Source organism: Merops nubicus, unplaced genomic scaffold (assembly GCF_000691845.1).
Source record: "Merops nubicus isolate BGI_N331 unplaced genomic scaffold, ASM69184v1 scaffold2600, whole genome shotgun sequence".
Classification (NCBI taxonomy): domain Eukaryota; kingdom Metazoa; phylum Chordata; class Aves; order Coraciiformes; family Meropidae; genus Merops; species Merops nubicus.
In genome coordinates this window covers 1-23,347 of record NW_008580679.1, presented here as the reverse complement: position 1 = coordinate 23,347, position 23,347 = coordinate 1, and the positions used below count along the sequence as shown (strand labels likewise).

At 42.6% G+C, this 23,347-nt stretch overlaps 1 protein-coding gene across 1 annotated transcript; it reads right to left on the bottom strand.

The window, feature by feature from the left end:
- Positions 1 to 1,616: 1,616 nt before the first annotated feature.
- On the bottom strand, positions 1,617 to 22,752 carry LOC103781409 (probable bifunctional methylenetetrahydrofolate dehydrogenase/cyclohydrolase 2). Its single transcript, XM_008949162.1, has 6 exons — positions 22,584 to 22,752; positions 22,032 to 22,184; positions 21,193 to 21,300; positions 16,037 to 16,129; positions 10,999 to 11,124; positions 1,617 to 1,729 (listed from the first exon to the last, which is right to left on the bottom strand). The coding sequence occupies exons 1-6, from the start codon at positions 22,750 to 22,752 to the stop codon at positions 1,617 to 1,619; spliced, it is 762 nt and encodes a 253-aa protein (XP_008947410.1).
- Positions 22,753 to 23,347: the final 595 nt, after the last annotated feature.

The window sequence follows — 23,347 nt, the reverse complement described above, 5'->3', positions numbered from 1 at the left end:
ATGGTATTAAAACTTTTTACCAAGAGTAAAAGAACATCAAACAGGCTTTATTCCATCTCAGACAATGATGGGTTCATCAGCCTCAGTAGTATCTCCACAGGCACCCCCACTCTCTTCGCATGTATACTACTGCTTAAACTTCAACAGGTAAGCAAGTGCCCGCACTAGCAGCACTGAACTTCTAGTAACCATTCTGCCAACCTCTTGTAAACACGGCACTAAGCAGAACTCTCAGAAAGTCCATCAGAAGAACAATCAGCATGGAAGTGATGCTCCATCTTGTTTCTTTTATTACAGGAAGTGCAATTCTTTGTTTGATGGCAACAGCATTGAGCCATCATTTTTCTTCACCTTTCAAGTTATCTATTGCCTACTGGCAAACATCTAAGGCTCTTGATGAAAATAGATCGGTTATCCCAACTGAGATAAAACCATGAAGATAAAAGTCCAAAGTGGCTCCCACTGACTTCAGTGGGAGCTGGGGTAGGCTCTTAATGTCAATAGCGCACACATTCCATTCAATTGCCATTTAAGCGTAACTCCATTCCAACTCTTTTACACTGCCAAATTCTTGGCAATAGAAACTTACTGATCTTGATCTCCTATATAGTCCCCTCTAAGAAGCAAAATGTTGTTCGCAAGGATTTCTAGGGTTGAGCCTTACATCATGTACCAAAAAAAAAACCCTTCATGCAGTTTCAGAAAATAAGAGAGCAATTAAATGGCTTAAGATTCCAACACAATTATTTCATCAGGGGTAAACTTTTGGTTTCCTCTTCCCCTTTTCCCCTACATCATAGTTTTAGCCATATTCCATCTAATTCAAGTCCAGTCCAGTCATCTATTCAGGATTTTTTGTGGGATGAGGGGATTCTGCACCAAAACATTTTGTTGAATAAATCCAAATACAAAAAGAAAATAATTCTGGCCTCACTTCTGGCTACTTACTTATTCATGCACACCTCCCACATATGTTTGAGGTCAGAATTTCACCAGCATTCAGTTCTGACTATTTTAAAGAATGGGCTGAACATCTGCACTCATGTCAACATTACTGCTTGGCAGCCAAAACAAAAATTTCAGTCTTGCACTCCTTTCAGATTCAAGATGTTTGCTGCTATCTCTAAGTGTTTTAAAAAAAAAAAAAAAATATATATATATATTTTTTTTAAACTGCAAACTACATCCAGAGTTCTTTATGACCTCAGAACCCAAACCGTAGTTTTTAAAGGTATCTAGAATGTTGAAACATTTTTTATACTGTTTGATCAAAACTGAGGGTCCCAAGCACTTAGAAGACCTTGGTCGTTGCACCCCATGCCCAGATACACAAGTATTTTGTAATTTATGCTTTGTTCTGCATTTTCATACACACAACTGAGCACCAACAACGTATCTGCGTAGGCTGCATTCTCCAATCCATTTTTGCTCACAATATGTCAGTAGGAGGTAACACAAAGTATTTTAACATTTTGTAAACCATCCAGCTTAGCATACTTTACATGAAAAAATAAATACAATGTAGAAATAAATATCTTTGTAAAAAAAAAAATAAAAGTTTTGTCTCTCAATAAATAGAACAACTTGGATTCCTCTTCCAAAGTAGCCCACTCGCTCTAGTAAATGAGCTTTTTAGCAACTATCAGAGTGTTCTTCAGAAGCATTGCAACAGTCATAGGTCCCACCCCTCCTGGCACTGGAGTGATAAAGCCAGCCTTCTTCTTCACTTCTAAGAGAAAAGAGAAAAAGGTAGTGACTAAGAACATTTCCAAAAATGTTTTTTACCCTTCTGTTGCCCACATACACCTAACTGGCAATAAGCACAAAGGATGGCTACTTGGAAAGCACAGCAGAACATGGGAAAGGTTAAGGCAGAAGTTCTTACTACACCCATGGTAGGGACAGAATGGAGTCAGGACTGGGGCTGCAAGGTAGTTCTTGTCATCTGGGTATTAGCACCCAGGGGCTAGTTCTGGGGCATGGTTTCACCTCTCTTCTCAGGGGAGCAACAGGAAGCCTGTGGACAGACAGATGGGAAGTGAGCCCTGCCAAATTGTTCTGGTAAGGGCTGTTTCTGAGTGTTTGACCCGGCTGACAGTGGGCCTGTCTGGGTGACATGAGGGCAGGCCGAGCCCAGGAGGGCAGCAGCGTCTTGCATCGCTCCCATCTGCCAGCCCTGAGACTGCACCTTCAGCATCCAGGAGAGCTTGCGTTACAAGGTAAATACACACATTTGGGCTTTTTTTTATAGCATTTAAGTTAACACCTCTTTGCATGAGTGTACTGGTTTGGGGTAAACCAGAGCTGGTTCTGCTCAGTAATTTTAACTTGTCAGCTAAAGCTCTTCTAATTAACTCCTCTATCTGAAGCTAACAACACATTTTCAGTGAACTGCCTGCTTCTACAGTGATAAGATTTCATGTTTAGAGTTACTGCCAGAGACTGGTGTGCAGACCAAGGCCACTGTTAAGCTTGTATCCCGCACAGAAGGAGGTAGAGACTACATCGTACCTGCAGGCAGGATAAGTGACCCTAAGATTCACCAATGGGGTATTCCAACCCATATCAGTCATACCCAGTAAAAGCTGAAGGATCAGGAGGGACAAGGCCTTCTGTACCCCTTCCATTTTCCTTCCCGCCTTCTTGCTCCCTTTTGCTGCTCCTGCAGTGGGCAGCATCCGAGGAGGACTCCGTCCATTCTGCCTTTGATCCCGAGCCCTGTGTTCCTGAGCCAAATTCCAGAATCCAGCTCCTGTACCCAGCTGCTGTCTGCGGCCGAGTCCAGCCTGGGACTTTTCCCTGGGGCTGCTCCACAGCATCGGGGGTGCCAGTGACGTATTGCCATCGGCAGGATTTGGGTTCAATACCAGTTTTGTATATATTTGTATATATTCCATTTTATTATCATTATTACTATTATTATTAGTGGTAGTATTAAAGTGGTTTTACTTTTCTAATCAATAAGTCTCTCTCCCTTATTCTCTTTCTCTCTCCCTTTCAGGGGGTGGAGGGAGGGAGTTAAAAGAGAGCATCTGTTATGGTTCTGGGTGTGGCTCTGACCCCAAACCACAGCAACGAGGAATACAGCATAGCAATAAATCCTGATTTGATATTCTTATCTACAGTAAAAAATGTTATAAACTAGAATTGCAGGTTACTTGCAAAGGAATTACATGCAATTGGCTGCGAATTCATTGTATGACAAACTGTAATGAGCAGTTATTTGCTAATAATGGTTAGTCCAAACAGCATATTACTAACCTGATTACTACAGAGGTTTTTTTCCCAAGTGCCACCATGAGAGGTTTTTTTGTTTATTAGTTTGGATTTTTTTTTGCTTGCTTAGAAATAACTTCTTGGGAGCTCAAAAAGCACACATGCATCCATAGGAGAGAAACTAAGCAAGCACAACTCTGACACAAGCGTGTACACTTCCACTGAAGTCGCTACAGAGCAGGATCTACACCCAGCTACCAGAAGACATCAGCAGATGGAAAACTGGGCACGTTGGGTTTGGAACAAGCAAGAAACCTTGAGTCTGATTTAAGTGTATTCATCTTGAATGCATGTGGCACTTTACTGTTGAGAACAGCAAGGTCTCACAAAAAGAAAATACTACAAGAGAAGGATATTTCGGTTTCTCTGACAGAATATTGACTAGACTTTAAGGAGAGGCAAAGGAAATAAACACACTGTTTGAACTCTTCAAGGCAGGGACCTAGCAGGAGCATTTGCAGAAGTTAATGGCAAACATCTCACTGAGCTGAAGTGCAGAAGAGTAAGCCTCATAGAGGACAGACGGTAACTACAACTGAACGGGTTTTAATTACTCAGTTGACTGGTACTACCAAGTACACTGTTAAAATATTTGGGAAGGTAAAAAAACAAAAAAAAATGCAGCGTGGTTTTTTTTACATGTACATTGTAACAAATTAATTAAAATCTCATGACAACTATTCTGAATATTCTCAAACACAAATGATTTGTCTTTTTGATAATTATACTATTTGGAACTACCTACCCTTTGAGATTGGTATTTACGGTTAATACGAATTCCAGATTAATGTCATAATTATTGAAATGTACCCACATCTGAAGTGAACATGGTAATTAACACAGATATTTGAAGCATTTTAAATTGAATTAAGTTTGTTTCCATGGCAATGTTGCATACCTCTTTTTGAGATATTACTGAAACTACTCCTATCTTACTTACAAAGAGGTAAGATCCACAGCCGGCCCGTGCCTTACCTATAGAAAGCCTTCCAATGAATGTCATGTACACATTCACTGCCTCTAGTGCCAGTACGTGTGCTCAGCAGGCACCACGCAGCAGACCGGTCTCACAAGCTCCTGGGGAATTTCTCTACCATACTCTATGGTTATGGAAACCCTGTGGGTCAGTGGCAGAGGACATATTTTGTATCAGTTAGCGTCAAACCGCCTGGATAGCTCCTTCACAAAAGCTGATTCGTGTTTGTGAATGCATGACAGCTGTCTGTGTTGGGGAAACTACTATCTGATAAGTCTCCATCTGTAAGAGCAAATACAGATATAGTGAATGTGATTTTCCAAGACAAGTGCCAATGACCCAAGCAGGGAAAATAACTAGGCTCTTAAAAAAGCAGAGAGATTCTTTTCCCTCCCTGGTGCAGTGCGGTCTCCTAAAGCACCATTCCAAGACGGCCCCTCGGCACGACCCCTCTCGCACTGGCAAGCGAGGTGCCGCGCCGGTTCCTCTCGGCCGCGGCGTAACCGCCCTGCGCTCTAGCCCCGCTCGCTCCAGACACACGCTGCTCTCCCAGGCATTGCGCTGCCGAGATGGAAAAGGTTGGTATGCAAATCAGGTACCTATGGGGGAGGAGCTGCTGTTTTGCAGCTTCTGTAAAACCTTAAAATCTTCCTTTGATTCTTCAGAAGAAATGAAGTGTAGATTGTTTCCTTGAAGAACAGGATCCACTGCTTTGGAAACAGCCCTTCATTCTTAGGTTCCTTTAAAGCTAAGGACATCAGACACCTAACAGGGTTAATCACACAAACCCAGGGCAAGTCTCAACCTGAAGGCAGTTCTGCGTTAAGTGATGCAGCGTAATTCCTGCCCAAGCACTATTTCCTCACAGCTTTATTAGCCCCTGTAAAGCTGCCCTGGATCCCTGCATCCCTGCGGCACTGCAGAAGTGCCAATCACGTGCTCAGCCATCGCAGCAGATATCCTACATTCTGGTCTACACCTTCTGGGATTCTTCTCACTACACACAGCGGGACAGCAAACAGCAAGCATTTACCTCATTCCTCATAGTTCCTTCTTTTTGAGGTTATTCCTGTTTCTCTTACTGCAGCTATTTTAACAGCAGTATAAAGGAAGACTGAGGCATTATGTAGTAGTGCGTACACACTTCCTCCTCCAGCACCTCTTAAAGCCAAGCAACTGAGACATCCTGCGCAGAAAAATCCAGCACAAAATTATGCACCACAGCTTCTTTGCATTCAGCTAATGAGAACAGACAGGTGGATGGGATACCCCCATAGCCTTGGGATAATGAGCAGTGCCAGCAGGAACACAAGGTACCAAAGATCTCTGAGGTGGAGCCCTGGCAGGACACACTCTTCCGCGAAGGAGTACTGAGACACGGCCGCCCAGCCATGGGTACCACATAGCCATCAGTCACTCCAGCCTCCTGGCAGCCACAGCCCAACACTAACATTCTTCCTTATTTCTTTTACTGGTGGAGCACAACAACAGGCAGTGCTTCCCCTCAGTTCTGCAGGGCAGCAATACAGTGACACGGTTACACAGACCAGACTTCCATTAACTGAAAAACAAAGGTCAGGGCTTCAAAATCAGCTGAGAAATGAACAAAAGCCACAGCAAATGGAGCTGGAACATCTACATTATGTTTTCACAACCACTGTTTGGAAAAGCTGCACAGAGAGAGAGTTTGGAAAGGATTCAATAATCTGAGGAGAAGGCTACAGCCTGGAAGGTAACACAAGGAATGCAAAGTGGCAGCGAGCGACCATCGGGAGCATCTGCTGTCACAAAGCCTGGGTTTCCTGCAAACTGAGGCTAAGGTACAACGTAGGACCATCATTTCCATTAAGAAATTGGGTTCAAAGTTTATCATGGCAAATACCTTAAGCTACATGAAGAAACTCATCAACTTACTCGACGACTTTGTAGTCATTAGTCCTGTAGCTGCTGAGGAAAGGATACATTTCCTGATTTTCATTCAGCCGATGCTTTCTTTCACGTATATTTGGCGTATCCAGAAGCGACATGGGAATCTGGTCCATTCGCCTTAGCAGTATGAATAGTACAGATACACCATTTCCCTGCTTTCCCTGCATACCTCATGTACAATTATCCCTCAGTCAAAGGAAATTCATCATATATACCCATCACCCTTCACCACATCGATGAGGTGTTGAGGCACTCTTTTCTCGGAGGCCCTCTCTGCTCCCAGGGGCATTAGTTTCCCACAATCTCCTTTACATTGCCTAGGCTGTGCAGAATAGACATGTCAGGAGAACCATTGTCATTGATAAACCCCTCCACTGGCATCACAACTACAACACCTACAAAGGCCTTACATAAAGGATTTCTTTTCTGTATGGGCATCCAATAAAGACTCAAAGCCCAGCATTACACTCTGCTTGTTGGAGGTATGGGAGGACTCATGGAGGAACAGAGGCAGCATTTAAAGCAAATCCCACTTGAGTTCTGTATGCTTTGGTCTCACAGGCACCTCCAGTTCCAATTTCAAAGGTTAGCTACTACACTGGCGTGTTACTATGCTGCTCTACCAGTCACTCCTGGAAATGGTGCTCCACCCAAAAAAGCCATTCCAGTTAAATGCTCTCTGTAAGTTGTTGCTTTATTTCATGTTCCTTGTCCTTGTAGCCCTCCTCCCCCCTTAGTATTATTGCTGTGGCAACACAAGCCCTGTAAAACAGGGCCAAGTCCACCCACACGTGCACTGCCCTGTTCATAGACACACATCTCCCTCTCTGTGACTGAAACTGGCTGCCCAAACCTAACTAAAGTGGCACAGGCAATAACCAAAGGATGCCCCCACTTCCCCTTCTCCCAAGCACTCCACCCTCCCTCATGGCTCACAGAAGCTAGGAAATGCTCCCTCCCTGGACTGTATATTTTGGCAAATTCTTAACATTAACATCCACTGAAGGTGCTACACTGGTTCTATATGGAGAGACACACAGGTCGTTGAAGATGGCCCAGCAATTCCACAAACCTCAGCACTTCACAGCTGACACCCACATGCACCATGTTTGCCTGTCTTGTTCTTTTGGACACCTTGGAAGTGCACAGCAAACTATCTGGGACGAGAAAAAAAAAAATTAACCCCTTTTTTATGTGACACAGTTTGGAATGTCAAAATAAGTAGGACATATGGGTATGGGGGAAATGACAAATACTACTTAAAGACATTCCACCATACAGCCTGAGATTTTTGCCCAAAACAAGTGGTTAAGTCTGACAAGCACGGAGGTACCCTGATGCCACGGTTGCCAAGTCAACTGTTACAGCAGCTGTAACAGTGATGCCACAAGTCTGATACTATTAAATTTTCCAAAGTCAACCAAACAATCTCATCATTCCTCCTCATCTAGGCTGTTTAAAGGGTGGGCAAAGCACAGTCCTTGGCTTGAGAGTGTGTCCACAGGTACACCAGTGTATGCTGGTGCTCCACCTCAGCCCCCTGCAGGAACCATGGCCAAGGACAAGGTCTCTGCCCGCGGGTGACTGCCTGCAAATCCGCTGCCCGCAGCAGAGCAGACAGGACTCAAAACAACACAGGCTTCAGAACACTGTTCAAAGCTTAAAACTCATTTTTTGAGCAGCTATCCAACCTTCTCAGCCTATGGGAGGAATTTTTTCATCTGGGTATTTCTTACATTGAATTTAATAATAGACATTTTAAAAAGGATTGAAATGGCATCATTTTGTTGTTAAAGAGATCAAAATAAATTTCAGTAATTAACCTAATCCTTAGAGATTAGAGAATGAGATCCAAGTATTGCTAGGATAGGACAACTGAATCAAAACAGTTCCCACACATCTAAAAAACTTAGTTTCCAGTAGGGGACATTCTCAGTCAGACAACCCGGCCAACTAAGCCATTCCCATCTGTTTCTTAGTAATCAAATCTAACCTCTGATTGCCCAGTTAAATCTCTGCTGTCCCCACAGCCACGTTTTTCTACTTCACATGGATGATGAGACAAGAGATGCTAGTGGACTATGCAATGTTCAACAGGTGCTGAGTGTCACACCAACCACTTATGTACCTGGCCTTAACCTGCAAAAACCATTTTCACTTACACTTAAATATAAATCCAGTCAAGTGATCAAATGGAGGAAACAGATGAAATGACTTGATACACGAATACACTAGCTTGTTCCACTTCCTAACTGCCGCATCAAATACTTGGCAAGGGTGATTTGCTTCGTAGTATTTAGAACTGTATAGGCAGGGATTTTTTTTGTTGTTGTTAAGAGATTTAATGAAACTTTCACCGATACCGATGAACCAACAACAATTTCCCTTTGGCAATGCACAGTGAAATTCTACTTGCAACTGTAGTGGCATAATCCAAGTTGAAGAGTTCCTCCCTCTTTTTTGGATCTTCCCTCCCCCCAGGTAAAATCCTGAGAGCAACCCACAGTAGACATGACGAGACATATACAGTGCATTGTTGAAACTCTGAATCACCGCCTTGCCATTGAATCTACACCTATATTACATTCAGAAGGTCTTGCATTTAAAGAAAAACAAACAAAAAGGATGCAATGTTGTGTTTCGCAAAGTTAAAGCTTTTTTTCATAGAAACATAGAATGTTTTAGGATGGAAGTGACCTCTAGAGGTTATTTAGTCCAACCTCCCTGCACGAGCAGGGACATCTACCTAGGTAAGGTCACCCAGGGCCCTATCAGGCCTGACCTTGAATGACTCCAGGGCTGGGGCCTCCACCACCTTTCTGGGTAGTCCAGTCCAATGATCTATTACTCTTATATTAAAGAATTCTTTTCTAATACTGAGTCTAAATCTATCTTTTCCTAGTTTAAAACCATTACTCCTTATCTTATCATTACAAACCCTTTTGAATAGACCTTCTCCCTCCTTCATGTAGGCCCCTTTCAGGTACCGGAAGACTGCTATAAGGTCCCCCCAGAGCTTTCCCTTCTCCAGGCTGAACATCCCCAACTCCCTCATCCTGTCTTCATAGGAGAGTTGCTCCAGTCCCTTGATCATTTTGGTGGCCCTGCTCTGAACATGCTCCAATATGCCTACATCCTTCTTGTGCTGGAAACTCCAGAACTGGATGCAGTATTCCAGGTGAGGTCTCACCAGGTCAGAGTAGAGGGGCAGAACCACTTCTCTTGAACTGCTGGCCACAGTTCTTCTGATGCAGCCCAGGATGTGATTATACTTCTGGGCTGCGACTGCACATTGGTGGCTCATGTCCAGTTTTTCATCCACCAGCACTCCCAAGCCCCTTTCCACAGGACTGCTCTCCAGTAAACCCTCTCCCAGTCTATACTGATAGTGCTGGTTACCCTAGCCCAGGTGCGGGACCCTGCACTTGCCCCTGTTGAACCTCAAAGTTCACCTGAGCCCACCTCTCCAGCCTGTCCAGGCCCCTCTGGATGGACTCCCATCCCTCTCGCATATAAACAGCACCCCCCAGCTTAGGATCATCAGCAAACTTGCTGAGGGTGCACTCGATGCCACTGTCTGTGTCATTGATGAAGATATTAAACAACAGTTTTTCCTCTCATACCTACTAAAGCAAACAAAAAATGACCCAAATTCTCTGTGCTCTAGCTTGGTTCTGAATGCAGAAAACGTAACCATTTACTTGGGATAGCACAAGCAGGATAGCAAAAGAAAAAAAAAAAATCAAGCTGTGCTCTCCAAGCTTTTTCCTGCTGGAGCTGCTCTGTTGCACACATCCAGTTACACTCTCCCAAAGGCACACTGAGACAATGGCTTCGCTACACCCATGCGGGTCACTGCATGGACTTCAACACACAGGTATCATGCATGGGGAGTACAAGAAGCAGGAGCTAAGGGAGTGATGTAATTACAAATACATACAGCTGGCTAGAAACATTCTGAATATAATTAAGCTTTGAGACATTATGCCAGCCAAGATGTTAATAACTGTGAAAAAAACCTGTGGGTGATTTTCATACTTATCAAAATAAGGAACTGTTGAGAACCATTAATAATGTGAGTAAATGCTGTCTAAGCTTCCCACACTCAACTCTGCCAAGAAGCTTTAATTTTCAGCTGCAACAATCCTGCTCTTCCAGTTGGGAGCTCCTCCAGAGCAGAGATATTTAATCAAGTTACATTGCGAACTTGCTCTGCAACACCTGATGCATAAAAAGATCAATATGTAACATCATTTTTTTTTCTCTTAGGCTTGCCCGGACCAAGGTTTTCAACAGCTTAAGATGAACCCACACTAAACCTTGGCACAAAGGATACCTCTAAAGCAGAAGTTAACATTTTCACATGCAAATGTAGCATTAGAGTGTAAAAGGAGGTTTGAGAAGCTGTCCTATAACGATATTTGCAGAGAACAGTGGGAGACCCTTGTTTGTGAAGGAGCAGAAACTGTTTTTATTGCTTACTCTTGATATACTCCACAGACTCATAAAGGATTAAAGAAACTTGAAGACAGGCATCTTCTGCCACCACATTTTTATAAAATCTCATCTGCACCTCTTAAAGCTTGCTGGTACGTGTCATTAAAAGTGACACTTCCTCTCCTAAATAACATACAATTTCTTCAGAGCAGATATATGAACATATAGTTTGTTTTCTCATTTAAGTAAATAAACTAGAAGAAAATCCTGTGAGCACTGCCTCATTTCTGACACTGGCTATTCCAAGTATTCATTGTGAATGAATCCCACAAACTTCATGTATTTATCCAACGAGTTCATATAAAGAGTGTTTCACTGACCTTCAAAGTCCACATCCCCAACTAATTTGGTCTTCCCTGTAAGAGGATCGTGGATATGGTTGATGCCTACGTCAATCACAGCTGCACCTTCTTTGACCATATCAGTTGTAATCAACTTTGGGATACCTGGAATTATCAAGATAGGTTTCATTAATATGGCCAGGTAGTCTTAGGTCATCAGTTTCAAACTGTATCAAGGGGTATGCATGCACGTGTTTGTATGCACAAAAAAGAAAGTACTCCTTTCACTTGACTCTTCTAAAAAGAGAGTGCAGCAAAAAGGCACCTCAGCTCTTTCATATACACAACATTTCTTCAGCACATGGAAATGTAAAACACCTTGACATTCATCATGAAGATGTTCAACAGTCAGGACCCAGAAAATCTAAAAGGACACTTCAAACACCAGATAAAGAGCTGAGTCAATAGCTACACATTCCCAGCCCAGTCAAGCTATCCATATACATAGCAAAACTTAGGTATACTTGATACCTAATATATACCTATATAGGTTTCTATACTTATGTATAGAAACAACTTCAGTACAAAAATGACAACTGAATTACACACAAAACCTGACCTGGGTCAGCAAAACATCATTTTCTAAGGCCATAATCCTGGACATGAAATGGCTTCCACTGTGTAAAGACCGCTGCTGTGCAGGATTTCTGACTGCAGCTAGCACGTACTCTGAGGAGCACAGTCTCTGAGGAGATCAATCTCTTCTCTCTTCCCCAACCTGTTGAAGGTAAAGGAAGGACTCCGCTGGCATGCCAACAGCTCCACTTGATGTTCAGGAAAGACCCTCCTTCCAAGGCTGGGAGCTCAGTGCATCAAGAAAAGTGTGTCCAGCAGAACAAGGGAGGTCCTCCTCCCCCTCTACTCTGCCCTGGTGACACCTCACCTGGATTACTGTGTCGAGTTCTGGGCTCCCCATTTCAAGAGGGACAGAGATCTACTCAAGAGAGTCCAGCTGAGGGCTATGAGGATGATTGGGGGACTGGAACACCTGCCTTATGAGGAAAGGCTGAGAGACCTGGGGCTCTTCAGTCTGGAGAAGAGAAGACTAAAGGGGGGGATCTAACTAATGTCTATAAATATATGAGGGCTGGGTGTCATGAAGAAACGGGCAACTTGTACCCTGCCATAGGACGAGGGGCAACGGATACAAACCTCAACATGAGGAAGAACTTCTTTACTGTAAGGGATACAGAGCACTGGAACAGGCTTACCAGGGAGGCTGTGGAATCTCCTGCCTTGGAGACTTTTAAGACCCATCTGGATGCGTCCCTGTGTGACCTGCCTTAGACTAGATGCTCCTGCTCTGGCAGGGGGTTTGACTCAATCTCCAGAGGCCCCTTCCAACCCCTGACATTCTGTGATTCTGTAGGATCCCTGTTTGCAGTGAGCCATTTTCATGTCAGGAAAGGCTATGGTAACAAATGTACCAGTGCTGCTTTACAAACAGCAGCACCGTGTGTGACCAGACACTTCAACATTTGCACCTGGACACTCATAACAAAGAGTCTCCTGGAACCTTAAAGGAAAGTGGTACCCAAGACCATAGTCATTGCACGCCATTGGAGAGCAGAGAATATCACATCCTTACACATCACCTGCATTAGCCTATCACACCTCAACTGCAACAGTGACAAGCTTTTCTCTGAATTCACTTGAAATGACCTCTTAAATTTCTTTCCTGCCATGAAACCTCCAACTTTGCACAATAAGAATTTCCAACTTTAAGATGACAATTCTCTTTGCTTCTCGAGCAATTCTGTCCCTTCTATGTTCTGTGAGCCATGTCCACACTAGTAAAAGAGTAACTCCAAAAGCAGGAGGCTAAGCTCCCCTCTCCCCACAAAAGCATCTTTCTGTCAGGTGGAGAAGAAATAAAGAATGGAGAAGAAAGCAAATCCATATGGTTTGAGACTGTAGTTTTACTAGAGGCAAGTGCTGGTATGCAAGGGCTTTGGATTCATCTGAAGTGCTGGATCACAGACAGATAGTCATTGAGATACAGGCAATACAAGAACCTTCCTGGCTCTCCATTTCTCACTCCCCCATAGGACACGAGCTTGAAACTTGGCTTCTAATGTTGAGCAAGCCAAGACCTCAGATTCTTTGCTATGCCATTTGATAACACCTGGCTGCGTCTACTTCATCACGCTCTTTTGCAATCCATGGCGAGCTGGCTGGTAATTGGATAATGCCCCAGCCTTATGGGGGTAAATGATCTGCGCGCGATAGGGATAGAAGCATGTTAACGGAGGCTGCACAGTTACACCCTTTGTAAAACGGATTGATAATAGGCCAAATACTTAATAGCAACAAATAAACTAACCCTCAAACCAAATGAGCAGATCTATTTACTTAAGCCTACTTTACATACCCAGTAGGAAGAGATAAGCCTTAGAGCAGCTATTCCTAAAATGCACTAACTGAAGAATGTGGGAAAACTCTTTCATTGGTTATTTTTGCAAAAAAATGATGAATCATCCTTTAAACAAAAGAGAAATGAAGCCCTACCTAAATGCAGCTTCAGTATAAGGAATGTAAAACTGCTCCTGACAAAGCTAATCAGCCACCATGAATAGAAGGTGCTGACAAATCAGCCATTCCTATACAAGGGACAGCACCAGTAGTCCCAGAAGAATTTCACCTGGCATTTGGCACCCTTGTTCCTTCTTCTCTTTACCCCTCTCCAAATCTAGCAGGCAGAGTCTTTTCTCTCAAGGCAGACTGGAAGGCCAGGAGAGCCAAAGCAGCAGGGTGACTAGTCAAACACCACCTACTGCCTCCATCACTGTCCTGGAAGTGCTGTGGGAGCTATTCAGGCACCACAGATGAAACTGCACTTTTTCCTTCTGTGATGGGTCTGGGCCCATGGCAAGAAGAACAGACTCCATGGGACATCAGTGCAGCCAGGGACAGTGGGCAAATATGAGAAAGACTAAAGTGAGATGCAAAGTGCTGGGTGTGCTTAGGAGAAAACATAACGCTAGAAATGCAAAAGCTGCAGGGTATTGAAAGACTTTAGGAAGCTCCATCTGGAAGCAGAGACACAGATTTTAAGGAGGGATAGGCTGGACAAGAGCAGCATTGCTGGCACTTATGATGCAAGGAGCTGGGAGGGAACGGGACAGATGGAATAAACTGCATGGAGAGTTACAACCCAAGTAAGCAGGAAAACCGGGGTTCCTAGGCTGGGGGCAAATGAGAGACAACATATGAAGATAGGTACTCTCAAACTCGAGAATAAAGCCAGAAACACCTGATTTGAAGCTTTATAAAAGCCAAGAATGCAAGTGACAAGAAAACTCCTTGGGGACAGAGCACCACATCAGAATGCAACACTCACTGCAACAAGTCACCAAACTGGGAGCCAGAATGCAGATGGCTCTTCTAAAAGAATCACATGGGAAGAGGAAAATGAGAATAGGAATCTTGCTCTTATATGCAGACACACACAAAAAGGTGCTTTCCCCCTGCACATCTCGCCCAGTGGCCTGTGACAGCAGCTCTTTCTACCTGTCAGGGCAGAAGTTACATTTTTGCAACACCGACTGAACAGGTCACACATTTCCGGGCAACGCGTGATCCCAAAGGTACAGTATGCACAGCTGTCAAGTTACAAGAGGGACCTTGGAGGGATTCCACCTTTCTCAAGTGTAATCCTCCCTGGAGCAAGCACCCGGGCAGGACTGCATGCTGCTTGCACAATCCAGCCCTCAGTTTTTTCATCATTCCAAGTATATCTCACATTGTGTCATGAGGATTGTATCACGCTCCTGCTACAAATGACATGAGGAAAATAATGTAAAGAAGATACACGACCAAATTGCTACTGTACCATTTAACTACAAGCGTAAGAAGCCGTGATTAAATTTGAAGCACTGTATGTGGATGAAAAGTGACTGGCTTATTTCCAGTTAGCACACGGTACTATCTCTCATTTATAGTGTGTGAATGCTGGTCAGGCCCACAACTGAGTCACCATATGTGGGACGACTGAGCCATTTCTTGTTCCTGACCTGGCATGAAAAAGATAGTGCAGTTAAGCCCTAAAGCAGAGGGCATCTCACTTCAATAGGAAGTGATGGGCTTTAGAGAGGCACCTATCTATCTGTCTTCATCTAGAAAATAAGCAAGCAAAAATTTGGACTTGTTGGCGAAGAGAGAAAAGAGGAAAGACAATTCTCTTGTAGTCCTCTAAAACAGTACCAGAGAAAGAGGATATCCTGAGCCATGAGGGAATGCAGAATTTTACAATGGTTTTTAGGAAGTTGGATTAAAGTTGGATTATTTGGGTTTATTTAAATTATTTTGTATTTCAACTCACAATACTCATAAAAAATGGAGGTTGCTCAGAAGCAGTTATGCTTCTTTCTTTGTTCTAGATTAGTCAAATTGCAAGTAATTCACTCTCTATTGCTTTAAGAATATAGACACTGATCCTTCAAGCCCCCTTCCACCAGGCAACTGCCATTCTCTCCCTCGTTACGTGAAGACTGTAAAATTAAAAGATAAAATAAAAATTCAGCCATTAACAGCATACATTACCAAAACTACAGTTAATTTGGCAAGGTTTCCCTTAATTCTAGCAGCTATGGAATGATACCACTGTTTTATGAATGCAGCCTCCAGCTGATTTAAAGAAACCGTCCTGTCAAAATTTAAATGACTCATGATTTTTGCACTGCACGGAGAATGTTTTAATTTACATAATTATACCTGTATAAACTACGCACTGACTGGTTCCCAATCTTGAGTTCACTCTCAAGTCTCCCTAAGGGAAAGGTGTCACATGTGATGAGAAAGAGCACATGAGTCTGCAAATGTGAAGGGCAAGAACAAAGCATTAAATCTCTCGCCCTTCTTACAGCAAGAAATCCTACTTACCACAACACCCTCCACAAGCACGAGCACCAATTACTTGCTGCAGCCTGAAATAGTTCCTAGTGCCACCAACACAGACACCAAGGTCTGCCTTTTAGGTTTGAAACACTGTGAACAGAGTATTAACAACGAGTATTACCTGCAGCTACTATCACAATGTCAGCGAGCAGTGTATGGATCTTGAGCTGCTCTTTTGGTGTGTATCTGTGAGTAATGGTCACTGTAGCATCACCTGAAATGGAAGAGATCATTGGTTAATTGTCACATATAAAGTACCTGTATAGCGTTTACTTTCAGGCACAAATGACTGACTTAGGCACACGAACAACAGTACAGATGAGCATTGGAGTTGTCTTGAGATGCATCAATCATTTCAGCACAAACAGAAAGCTCACAACGCTTGCTGTTCAGACATACAAAGAAATGTTGATTATTAGAAAATTCTCAAAGATTTCATTTTTACACTGTATACTAACTTATTCATTAGCTTCATTACACGTAGCAGAATTACACAGAGCAAACCCAGCACGGAATCCAGCATCTCCCTCAAGCACAATTTATATAGTGCTTGTCACAAACCGAAGCTTCAAGTACAAGATCACCATGTTCAGATTTGTCCTCAACCACAACTGTCATTCATTTGTTCTGAAGCTCCAGAGATACATCCTGTGACATTCTGTCGGACAGAAAGGAAGGAAGACCACAGTCTGCCCTGCACCTGTGACCCAACTTCATAATAGCATTTCCCTCGAGTCAACGTTTAGTGGTTTTGACAGATTTTAAGTGCTCAAGGAATAACTGGTGATTAAGTTCAGTGCAGTGGCACTGGCACTATTTCTTACAGATATTCCCTCTCACAAGAATTAACAGCACTGATAATCTGGCCAGCAACAGGAGATGAAAAACGCAGCTCTGCTCTGTGTAGGGCCTGATGGCACAGTGAATGAGTCTAGTAGCTACGATGATGAGGACACTCCTGGGCCATGGGTCTGTGCTTAGAAATCCCACTGATCGATACCTGTATGCAAAGGTTAGGCAGCAAAAGGCCTCTCCTGGCTGGCACACTACAAGATTTCATCAAGGAGAGGCACCCTTGAACGTACATGCAAAGCACAACCCACAGCAGCTGCAGTATTTACAAAATTCCAACTGGGTGCGTCCGAGCATGTTTATCACTATAACCACTTAAGGAATCAATACATCCAACCCATACAGATTTCCACATTCTCAAAGCATTACAAGCCATTGCTTTATGTAGCTTGAGTGCAACAACAGGAACGCAAGGAAACGACTGGACAAAAAGGTGCTGAGATTTTTGCAAGTGTCCCACCATCTCCTGTATCTCCTGTGAAAACAACAAGACCTGAACCCTTACTTCACACCAGACTAGGGAGTTTGAACTTCCCACAAACAGAATTGTGCACCCTTTTGGGCAAAGTCAACAGATCTGGGGCCTGCTCCTGCACGTATTCACATTTCTTGGCTAGAAGCTACAAATAAACCTTTCTAGTAAGATGTGAAAAACCTTGTGCTGTTTGATGGAGATGCTGAGAAGAGGCCACTACACACACCTATCGGCACGGGGACAGGGACCAGAATCTCATACTGCACCCACCAGTGAGCGTGGCGACATGTCAGAGACTGCCCAGGAAAACAGCAAAGACTAGCAGCTATCAACAGAAGCTCCTCCCAACATTCTCCCTGTCAACTTTGTGTACCGCACAGCATTCAGGTCTTAACATCCCCCTTCACCTTCCACCCATCAGAGACCATTATTAACCATTAATCTAAAAGGTTTTGCCATCTCAGACATTGCCACCACATTTGCTTCCTCCAGAATGTCTGACTGATCTGATCTGTGCCTCTCATCTCATTTAATTCTCTTCCCCAAGCATCTCAGCTTCAACTTGTCTGTGCTCTGACTTCCCTGCTCTTTCCCCTCACCTCTGATCCCTCTTCTCTTTCAGTCTCTGGAGTGCTTATCATCTCCTCAAAGATAAGTGGATCAAAATATTTTCAGATAATGAGAACAGAAAAGTACAGATGTGCATAAAGTCTCTCACTAACTTTCTAGAACTTCCCATGAATTTAATCGCACTGATAGCTTCAACAGCTACAAGTCTTAAAAAAACCTCTCTGCAGTAACCCTTCTTGTGACAGTCACATCCCAGCCAGTATAGTACATAAAGCCTGTGTGTCAAGATTCCTTCAACTATCTTCCTTGAATATCTTTGAGATCATGAAATAACAACTCATACAGACAAAACAACTGGAGCTAAAGCAGCAGCTGCTCATTCATTCTTACGTAGACTGCTCACAGTCTTTTGAACGCTCCTTTGAGTGAGCAGCACGCAGGCTGTAGAGATGCTCAGAATTTTCCTCCTTTGGAGGCCTCATTCTCCAAATACATGAATAATCAATCACTTTGTCCCCTGCAGAAGAACCATGCCTATTCTTTGATGGGACACTTCCTTTTTTTGTGGTTAATGCTTTATCAATAATGCTATAACTTCAGGGTGCTCTGAAGGGTCATCCTTCACACATGAAAGGCAAATGGACCCTGGAAAGAAAAGCTTGAATAAAATACAGGAGTCTTCCGATAGCTATTTTAAGCAAAAGAAGTATGTCTTGCCCAAAAATCACAATCGCTACTTCCAAAAAATATATACAGCATGAAATGCTCTCAACTTCTTATCCTGCACTCAGCAGAGAGGCTGAGTAAAAACAGTGTATAAAATCACAAGTTACAGATACTCACACCTTCTGAGAAATAAAATCAGCACTATTTTCCCATCAAGATTTTACCAAGGACTGTGTCAGTAGATAGCTCCTGAAACCAAGTAATTGTTCTCACTACCAAAAATGAAAGGAGGAAAAAAAAAAGGGAAGGGGAAAAAGAAAAAAAAAAACAAGGCCCCTACCTTCGGAACAGCAGTCCAGAGGCTTACAGACACCTCAGAAAGGGTATATTTTCCATTTATTTGTGATCATGCCAAAACAGAAAACAAACAACTACTTTTATACTGCTACTTCTGTTGAAAAAAAGAGGAATATATTTAAGATTCTGCATAATATTGCTGAGTCAACTCACTACCTTATAAAACAAAGATCGTCTCTGGACCTGCCAACACAAAGCACAATTTTTTATCGGTTCAGAAAGTTTTCTGATCTGAACAGATATTGCCACCTGCAGGACATGACAGCTCCTACATACAAAACATCACAGATGAAAACAGACTCCAGCTTTTCAGTTTTATCCATGATCTGTAAAAAAACCCAAGAATTAAAACCTCCAACAAAACCAAAGAAAGACAGTACCACCCCCTCTTTGTATCACGTGTCAATAAAACTTATTTAATCAAATCAGCCAAATTCCTGATAAAACATTTCCTGGCAGATAATCTGATAAAGTTCTATTTCAGCACCTAACTGTAGGCCTTGTCTGGTCCCCATCCTTTTAATTTAAAAAAAAAAAAAAAAAAAAAGAATAAAAGAGCTTCCCTCTTCATTTGTATTAATAGGTTAAAATTGTTCTAAACACATGCATAAGAAGAAAGCCTGCTTTTGTTTGGTAAAAAATGAAATGAGCAAGTCCAACATGTAATTTTCAAACCTAAAACAGAATCCAGAAACTCAATGCTCTTGCTAACACTACGTCATCTAGTATCCTGATAGATGCCTCTCATCATAATGCACAATTTTTTCCCTGTTACGAACTGCTAAGAAAATGGGTGGAAAGGATTGCTCTACGCAAGCTTTTATTTTCATTATGTTCACATTTCCAGTCTTCGCTTTAGCTCCATCTCCTTGATTCCAGTGCCACTGTCAGTAAGGGAACGTGCAAACGTTTTTCTGTGCCTACAGAGAATACCTGCCACACAGAGCATCAATGACAATGCCAGTAGATTGGGCTGCCAGTGAAGTCATTTGCAGTATGGCAGCTATCAGAACTAAGGCAGATGACATAAGGCACAACAAAGGTCATTTACAGGCCAACAAACTCGTGACTAGCCCCCAAAAACAAGTCATACTACGGGGCAGTCAGTAAGAATGACAAACCCAGGTTACAGGAGAACAAAATTGAGCCACAGATCCACTTGACTCAAAAGCTGAAAGCTACAAACCAGTAACTAGTTACAGCTAAAAAATACCCATGCAACTACTATGGGTTTTGTAACAAGTTGCTGAAAGAATGAGAATCAAGGGTCATGACCTCTCCTTGTTTCCAACCCAGAAACATTTAAGTACTTGGCAACACCACTCTGTGTAGTGTAAAGCCTACTTCAAACACAGAGCTGCACTACCAGTGACATACACAACCCCAAACCTGCAGCAAATGGCAAAAATGCTAGTAATTTTCATGGGAATGGGGATGAGACTAGTACTATCCACTGATGGTAATTACAATTCCAACACTGAGAGAAGTTTCAAATAGCAACTTTCCCACAGAGGCTGAATGGAAAAACCAACTCTATGATTAGTAAGAAGCTTTTAGTGCTTTATTATATTAATAACAGATTTCACTCCACTCCTATTAAATATGCCTGGGATTAAACGTTCATGTTCACCTCACTGGCACACACCACCTTGGCAGTTTCCAGCATCAAAATGAAGTTGCAAAGGATAGTATTCTATTTAAATTATATTTGTTTTTCTTTCTACAGCACAATTATAGCAGCACATGCATGCTTCTGTAATTAGAATTATTTAAAGGTATTTCCATTACAACCCTCAATTTCCAGGGGGATATAAACCACACTGCAGAAAAAATACCCCAGGCCAATATGTAATATCATAGAACTCGCATCAAAAAGTTACTTTGTTGGTCATTTGGCCATTTTCATAATCATCACCTAACACAGCACAACACAGGAATCATGTCATATATATACAAAAGATACGTGAGTGTGTGTATGAAAAACTTGAAATTACTATTACATAGGCACAAGGGTAAAGTATATAGCTACATTACTTTGTATAAACATCACGTGAACCTCTGTACCTCTTTAAGGCCACACGGTCAGACATGATCCTCAAGGTCTGGTGCTAATCATGTTTAAACAGTAATTGTTTCAAACAGAGGACAAAATGATGACATGACACCAGAAAAAGTCAAGTCCAGAAACCAGTCTCCTAGGAATACGTCAGGAAACACATTAGCCAATTTATTTCCTCGAAGTGGTTGCAAATGTTGTACAAGAGACAAAAGCTTTCTCTTTTTATCTGAATCATCTGGCCAGCTTTCCTTTAGTGATTTAACAAATGGAAACATTAAAACAACATTCATGGACTTACCTCCAGGCCTTTCATGCTCTCCATCAGTATGTAATAGCATTGAAATAGGCATTCCAACATTCTTAGACCTTCCAGCTACAACAACATTTTTTCCAAATGTTTGTATTCCTTACAGGAAAAAAGAAAAAACAAACCACCCTATTAAAAAATTGTACTTTGATACACCTAAAGCCTTCTTCTCAATCCCCAAGACATAATTATTTGCTGTTGTGGACTGCTGACATCAACACGACTTGAAAATCCACAAGGCTGAACTGGAGGGAGGAATCCAGAAAACAACCTTCACCTTTCACCTTAGAGGAAGACAAGTGGTAACTCATTCAGGTTATCTGAACCACCCTTTGCAGGGAATTCATTTCTTTTCTCTGACCACAACAGGAATTGGAAGCTCTTACATCTACCACTAGAAACACATGTATTTTACTTAGCAAATGACAACTACGGAATGCATCTACACTCTTTTCCCCTTCCGGTATTGAATTAAATTTCCCTGGGTTTGTTCTTGTTTCTTCTCCTTCCCCCACAAGCACTTCTACTCAGGACATCAGCAATATCACAGAAAGTTCCTTGCAATGTTACAAAATGCAGCAAGTAAGTTATCAAAGTGTTTCACCAAGTATTCTACATGGACTACAGTCTACACTTAATTAATGGTTATGCTACTGGCAACAGATCTCATCTATTTGGCACCTCCTTACTATTTAGATTAATCCTCTAAATGTTTGTTCTTCAATCAGCCCCAAACATTTAGATAACGTACACCTTTTAACTCACACCTGACTTCATCCTTCATTCATCTTCCCAGATAAAAGGAGTCTCAATACAGTTCCATTTCTTACCGGTCCGTTTCACGATCTCCCACACGGCAGCAGCAGTGGCAGGTATTATAGAAGGCTGATCAAGACACAGGCGCCCAATGTTCAGGATATGAAACCCATCCACATCCTTCTCAGGTGCGATGGCGTTACAAACTGCTCGCTCATCTATGTGACCTAGGAAACACAGGGCTGTCAAATTACTGCGCTCACGCTTGCCGGGTGCCATCAATACTGCCTGAATCATTACACAGAGCAACACACAAGCTTGGTTTAGATACGGTAACTTCTATTATTCATTAGAAATAACCTACACTCCCCCCCCCTCTACAGGCAGCAGTTACAACTTTAGCTTTTCAAGTGATCTACTGAAAATGAAATTATTCAGTTTGTGACACTGCTAATACAACAGATTTGGTCAAAACATGAGAGGCCGATACTCCACTGAGAATGATGACGTAGTAACTGTAAAAATAAAAGTTTAATCAAGATATTTCAGAGTCAGTTCTGCATTCTAGAAGCGTTAATCATCAAGTAGCTCCAACAAAAAATGAAAGGAGTCAATGTGAACGTTACCCGTCTCCAAGATCACAGAGGATACACAACTTTTCGAACCTTTGGAACTTAGAAATTTTTTCGAACCTTCAGGACCTAGAAATTTACAAGGTGAGCTGACACTAAGGTGGGACTTTGAAACAACTCGCACGCAGGATTTACGAGCAGGCAGAAGCCATCCGCAAACCATCGGCGTGAGTGATGGAGCTGAATGCTGCAGCTCACCTCAGAACTATCCTCTTTGGAAGAGGCACCGAGGTTAAAGTTGAGGCTATTATTGCCCTATTAACTTGGGCAGAAAAGAACGGACTGTTGCAGTATTGCACACTAGCATTTAGTATAACATACTGGAAAGAAATTGGGGACAAACTTTGGGAACAAACTATTGATGAACCTAATGACAGGAAAGAGATGCAGAAGCACGGCAGGGTGTGGCGATTGATTATTAATGCCTCGAAAGAGATGCAGGTGGAACAAAAGGTAGTTATGGCAGTGGCAAAAATGCTACGTCCGGAGCCAGAGGCAAGAGAAATGATCGCAGATTCAACAAAAAAAACATCTACTGTAGGGAGGTTTTTCGGTCTAGGTACCGAGAATGCTCCTATGCGAGGAGCAATCCCAAAAGAAAACAGCAGCAGAAGTAATTTCTGAGATCAAGATCCCTGCCCCAGAGACGACAACTGTTAAAAGGAAATCAACAGACAAGACCGAGGATGTTTCGGCTTGTGAACTCCCAAAGGAAGGGCCACACTGCCAACCCCCAGAAGCCGTGCCGACAACCTCCT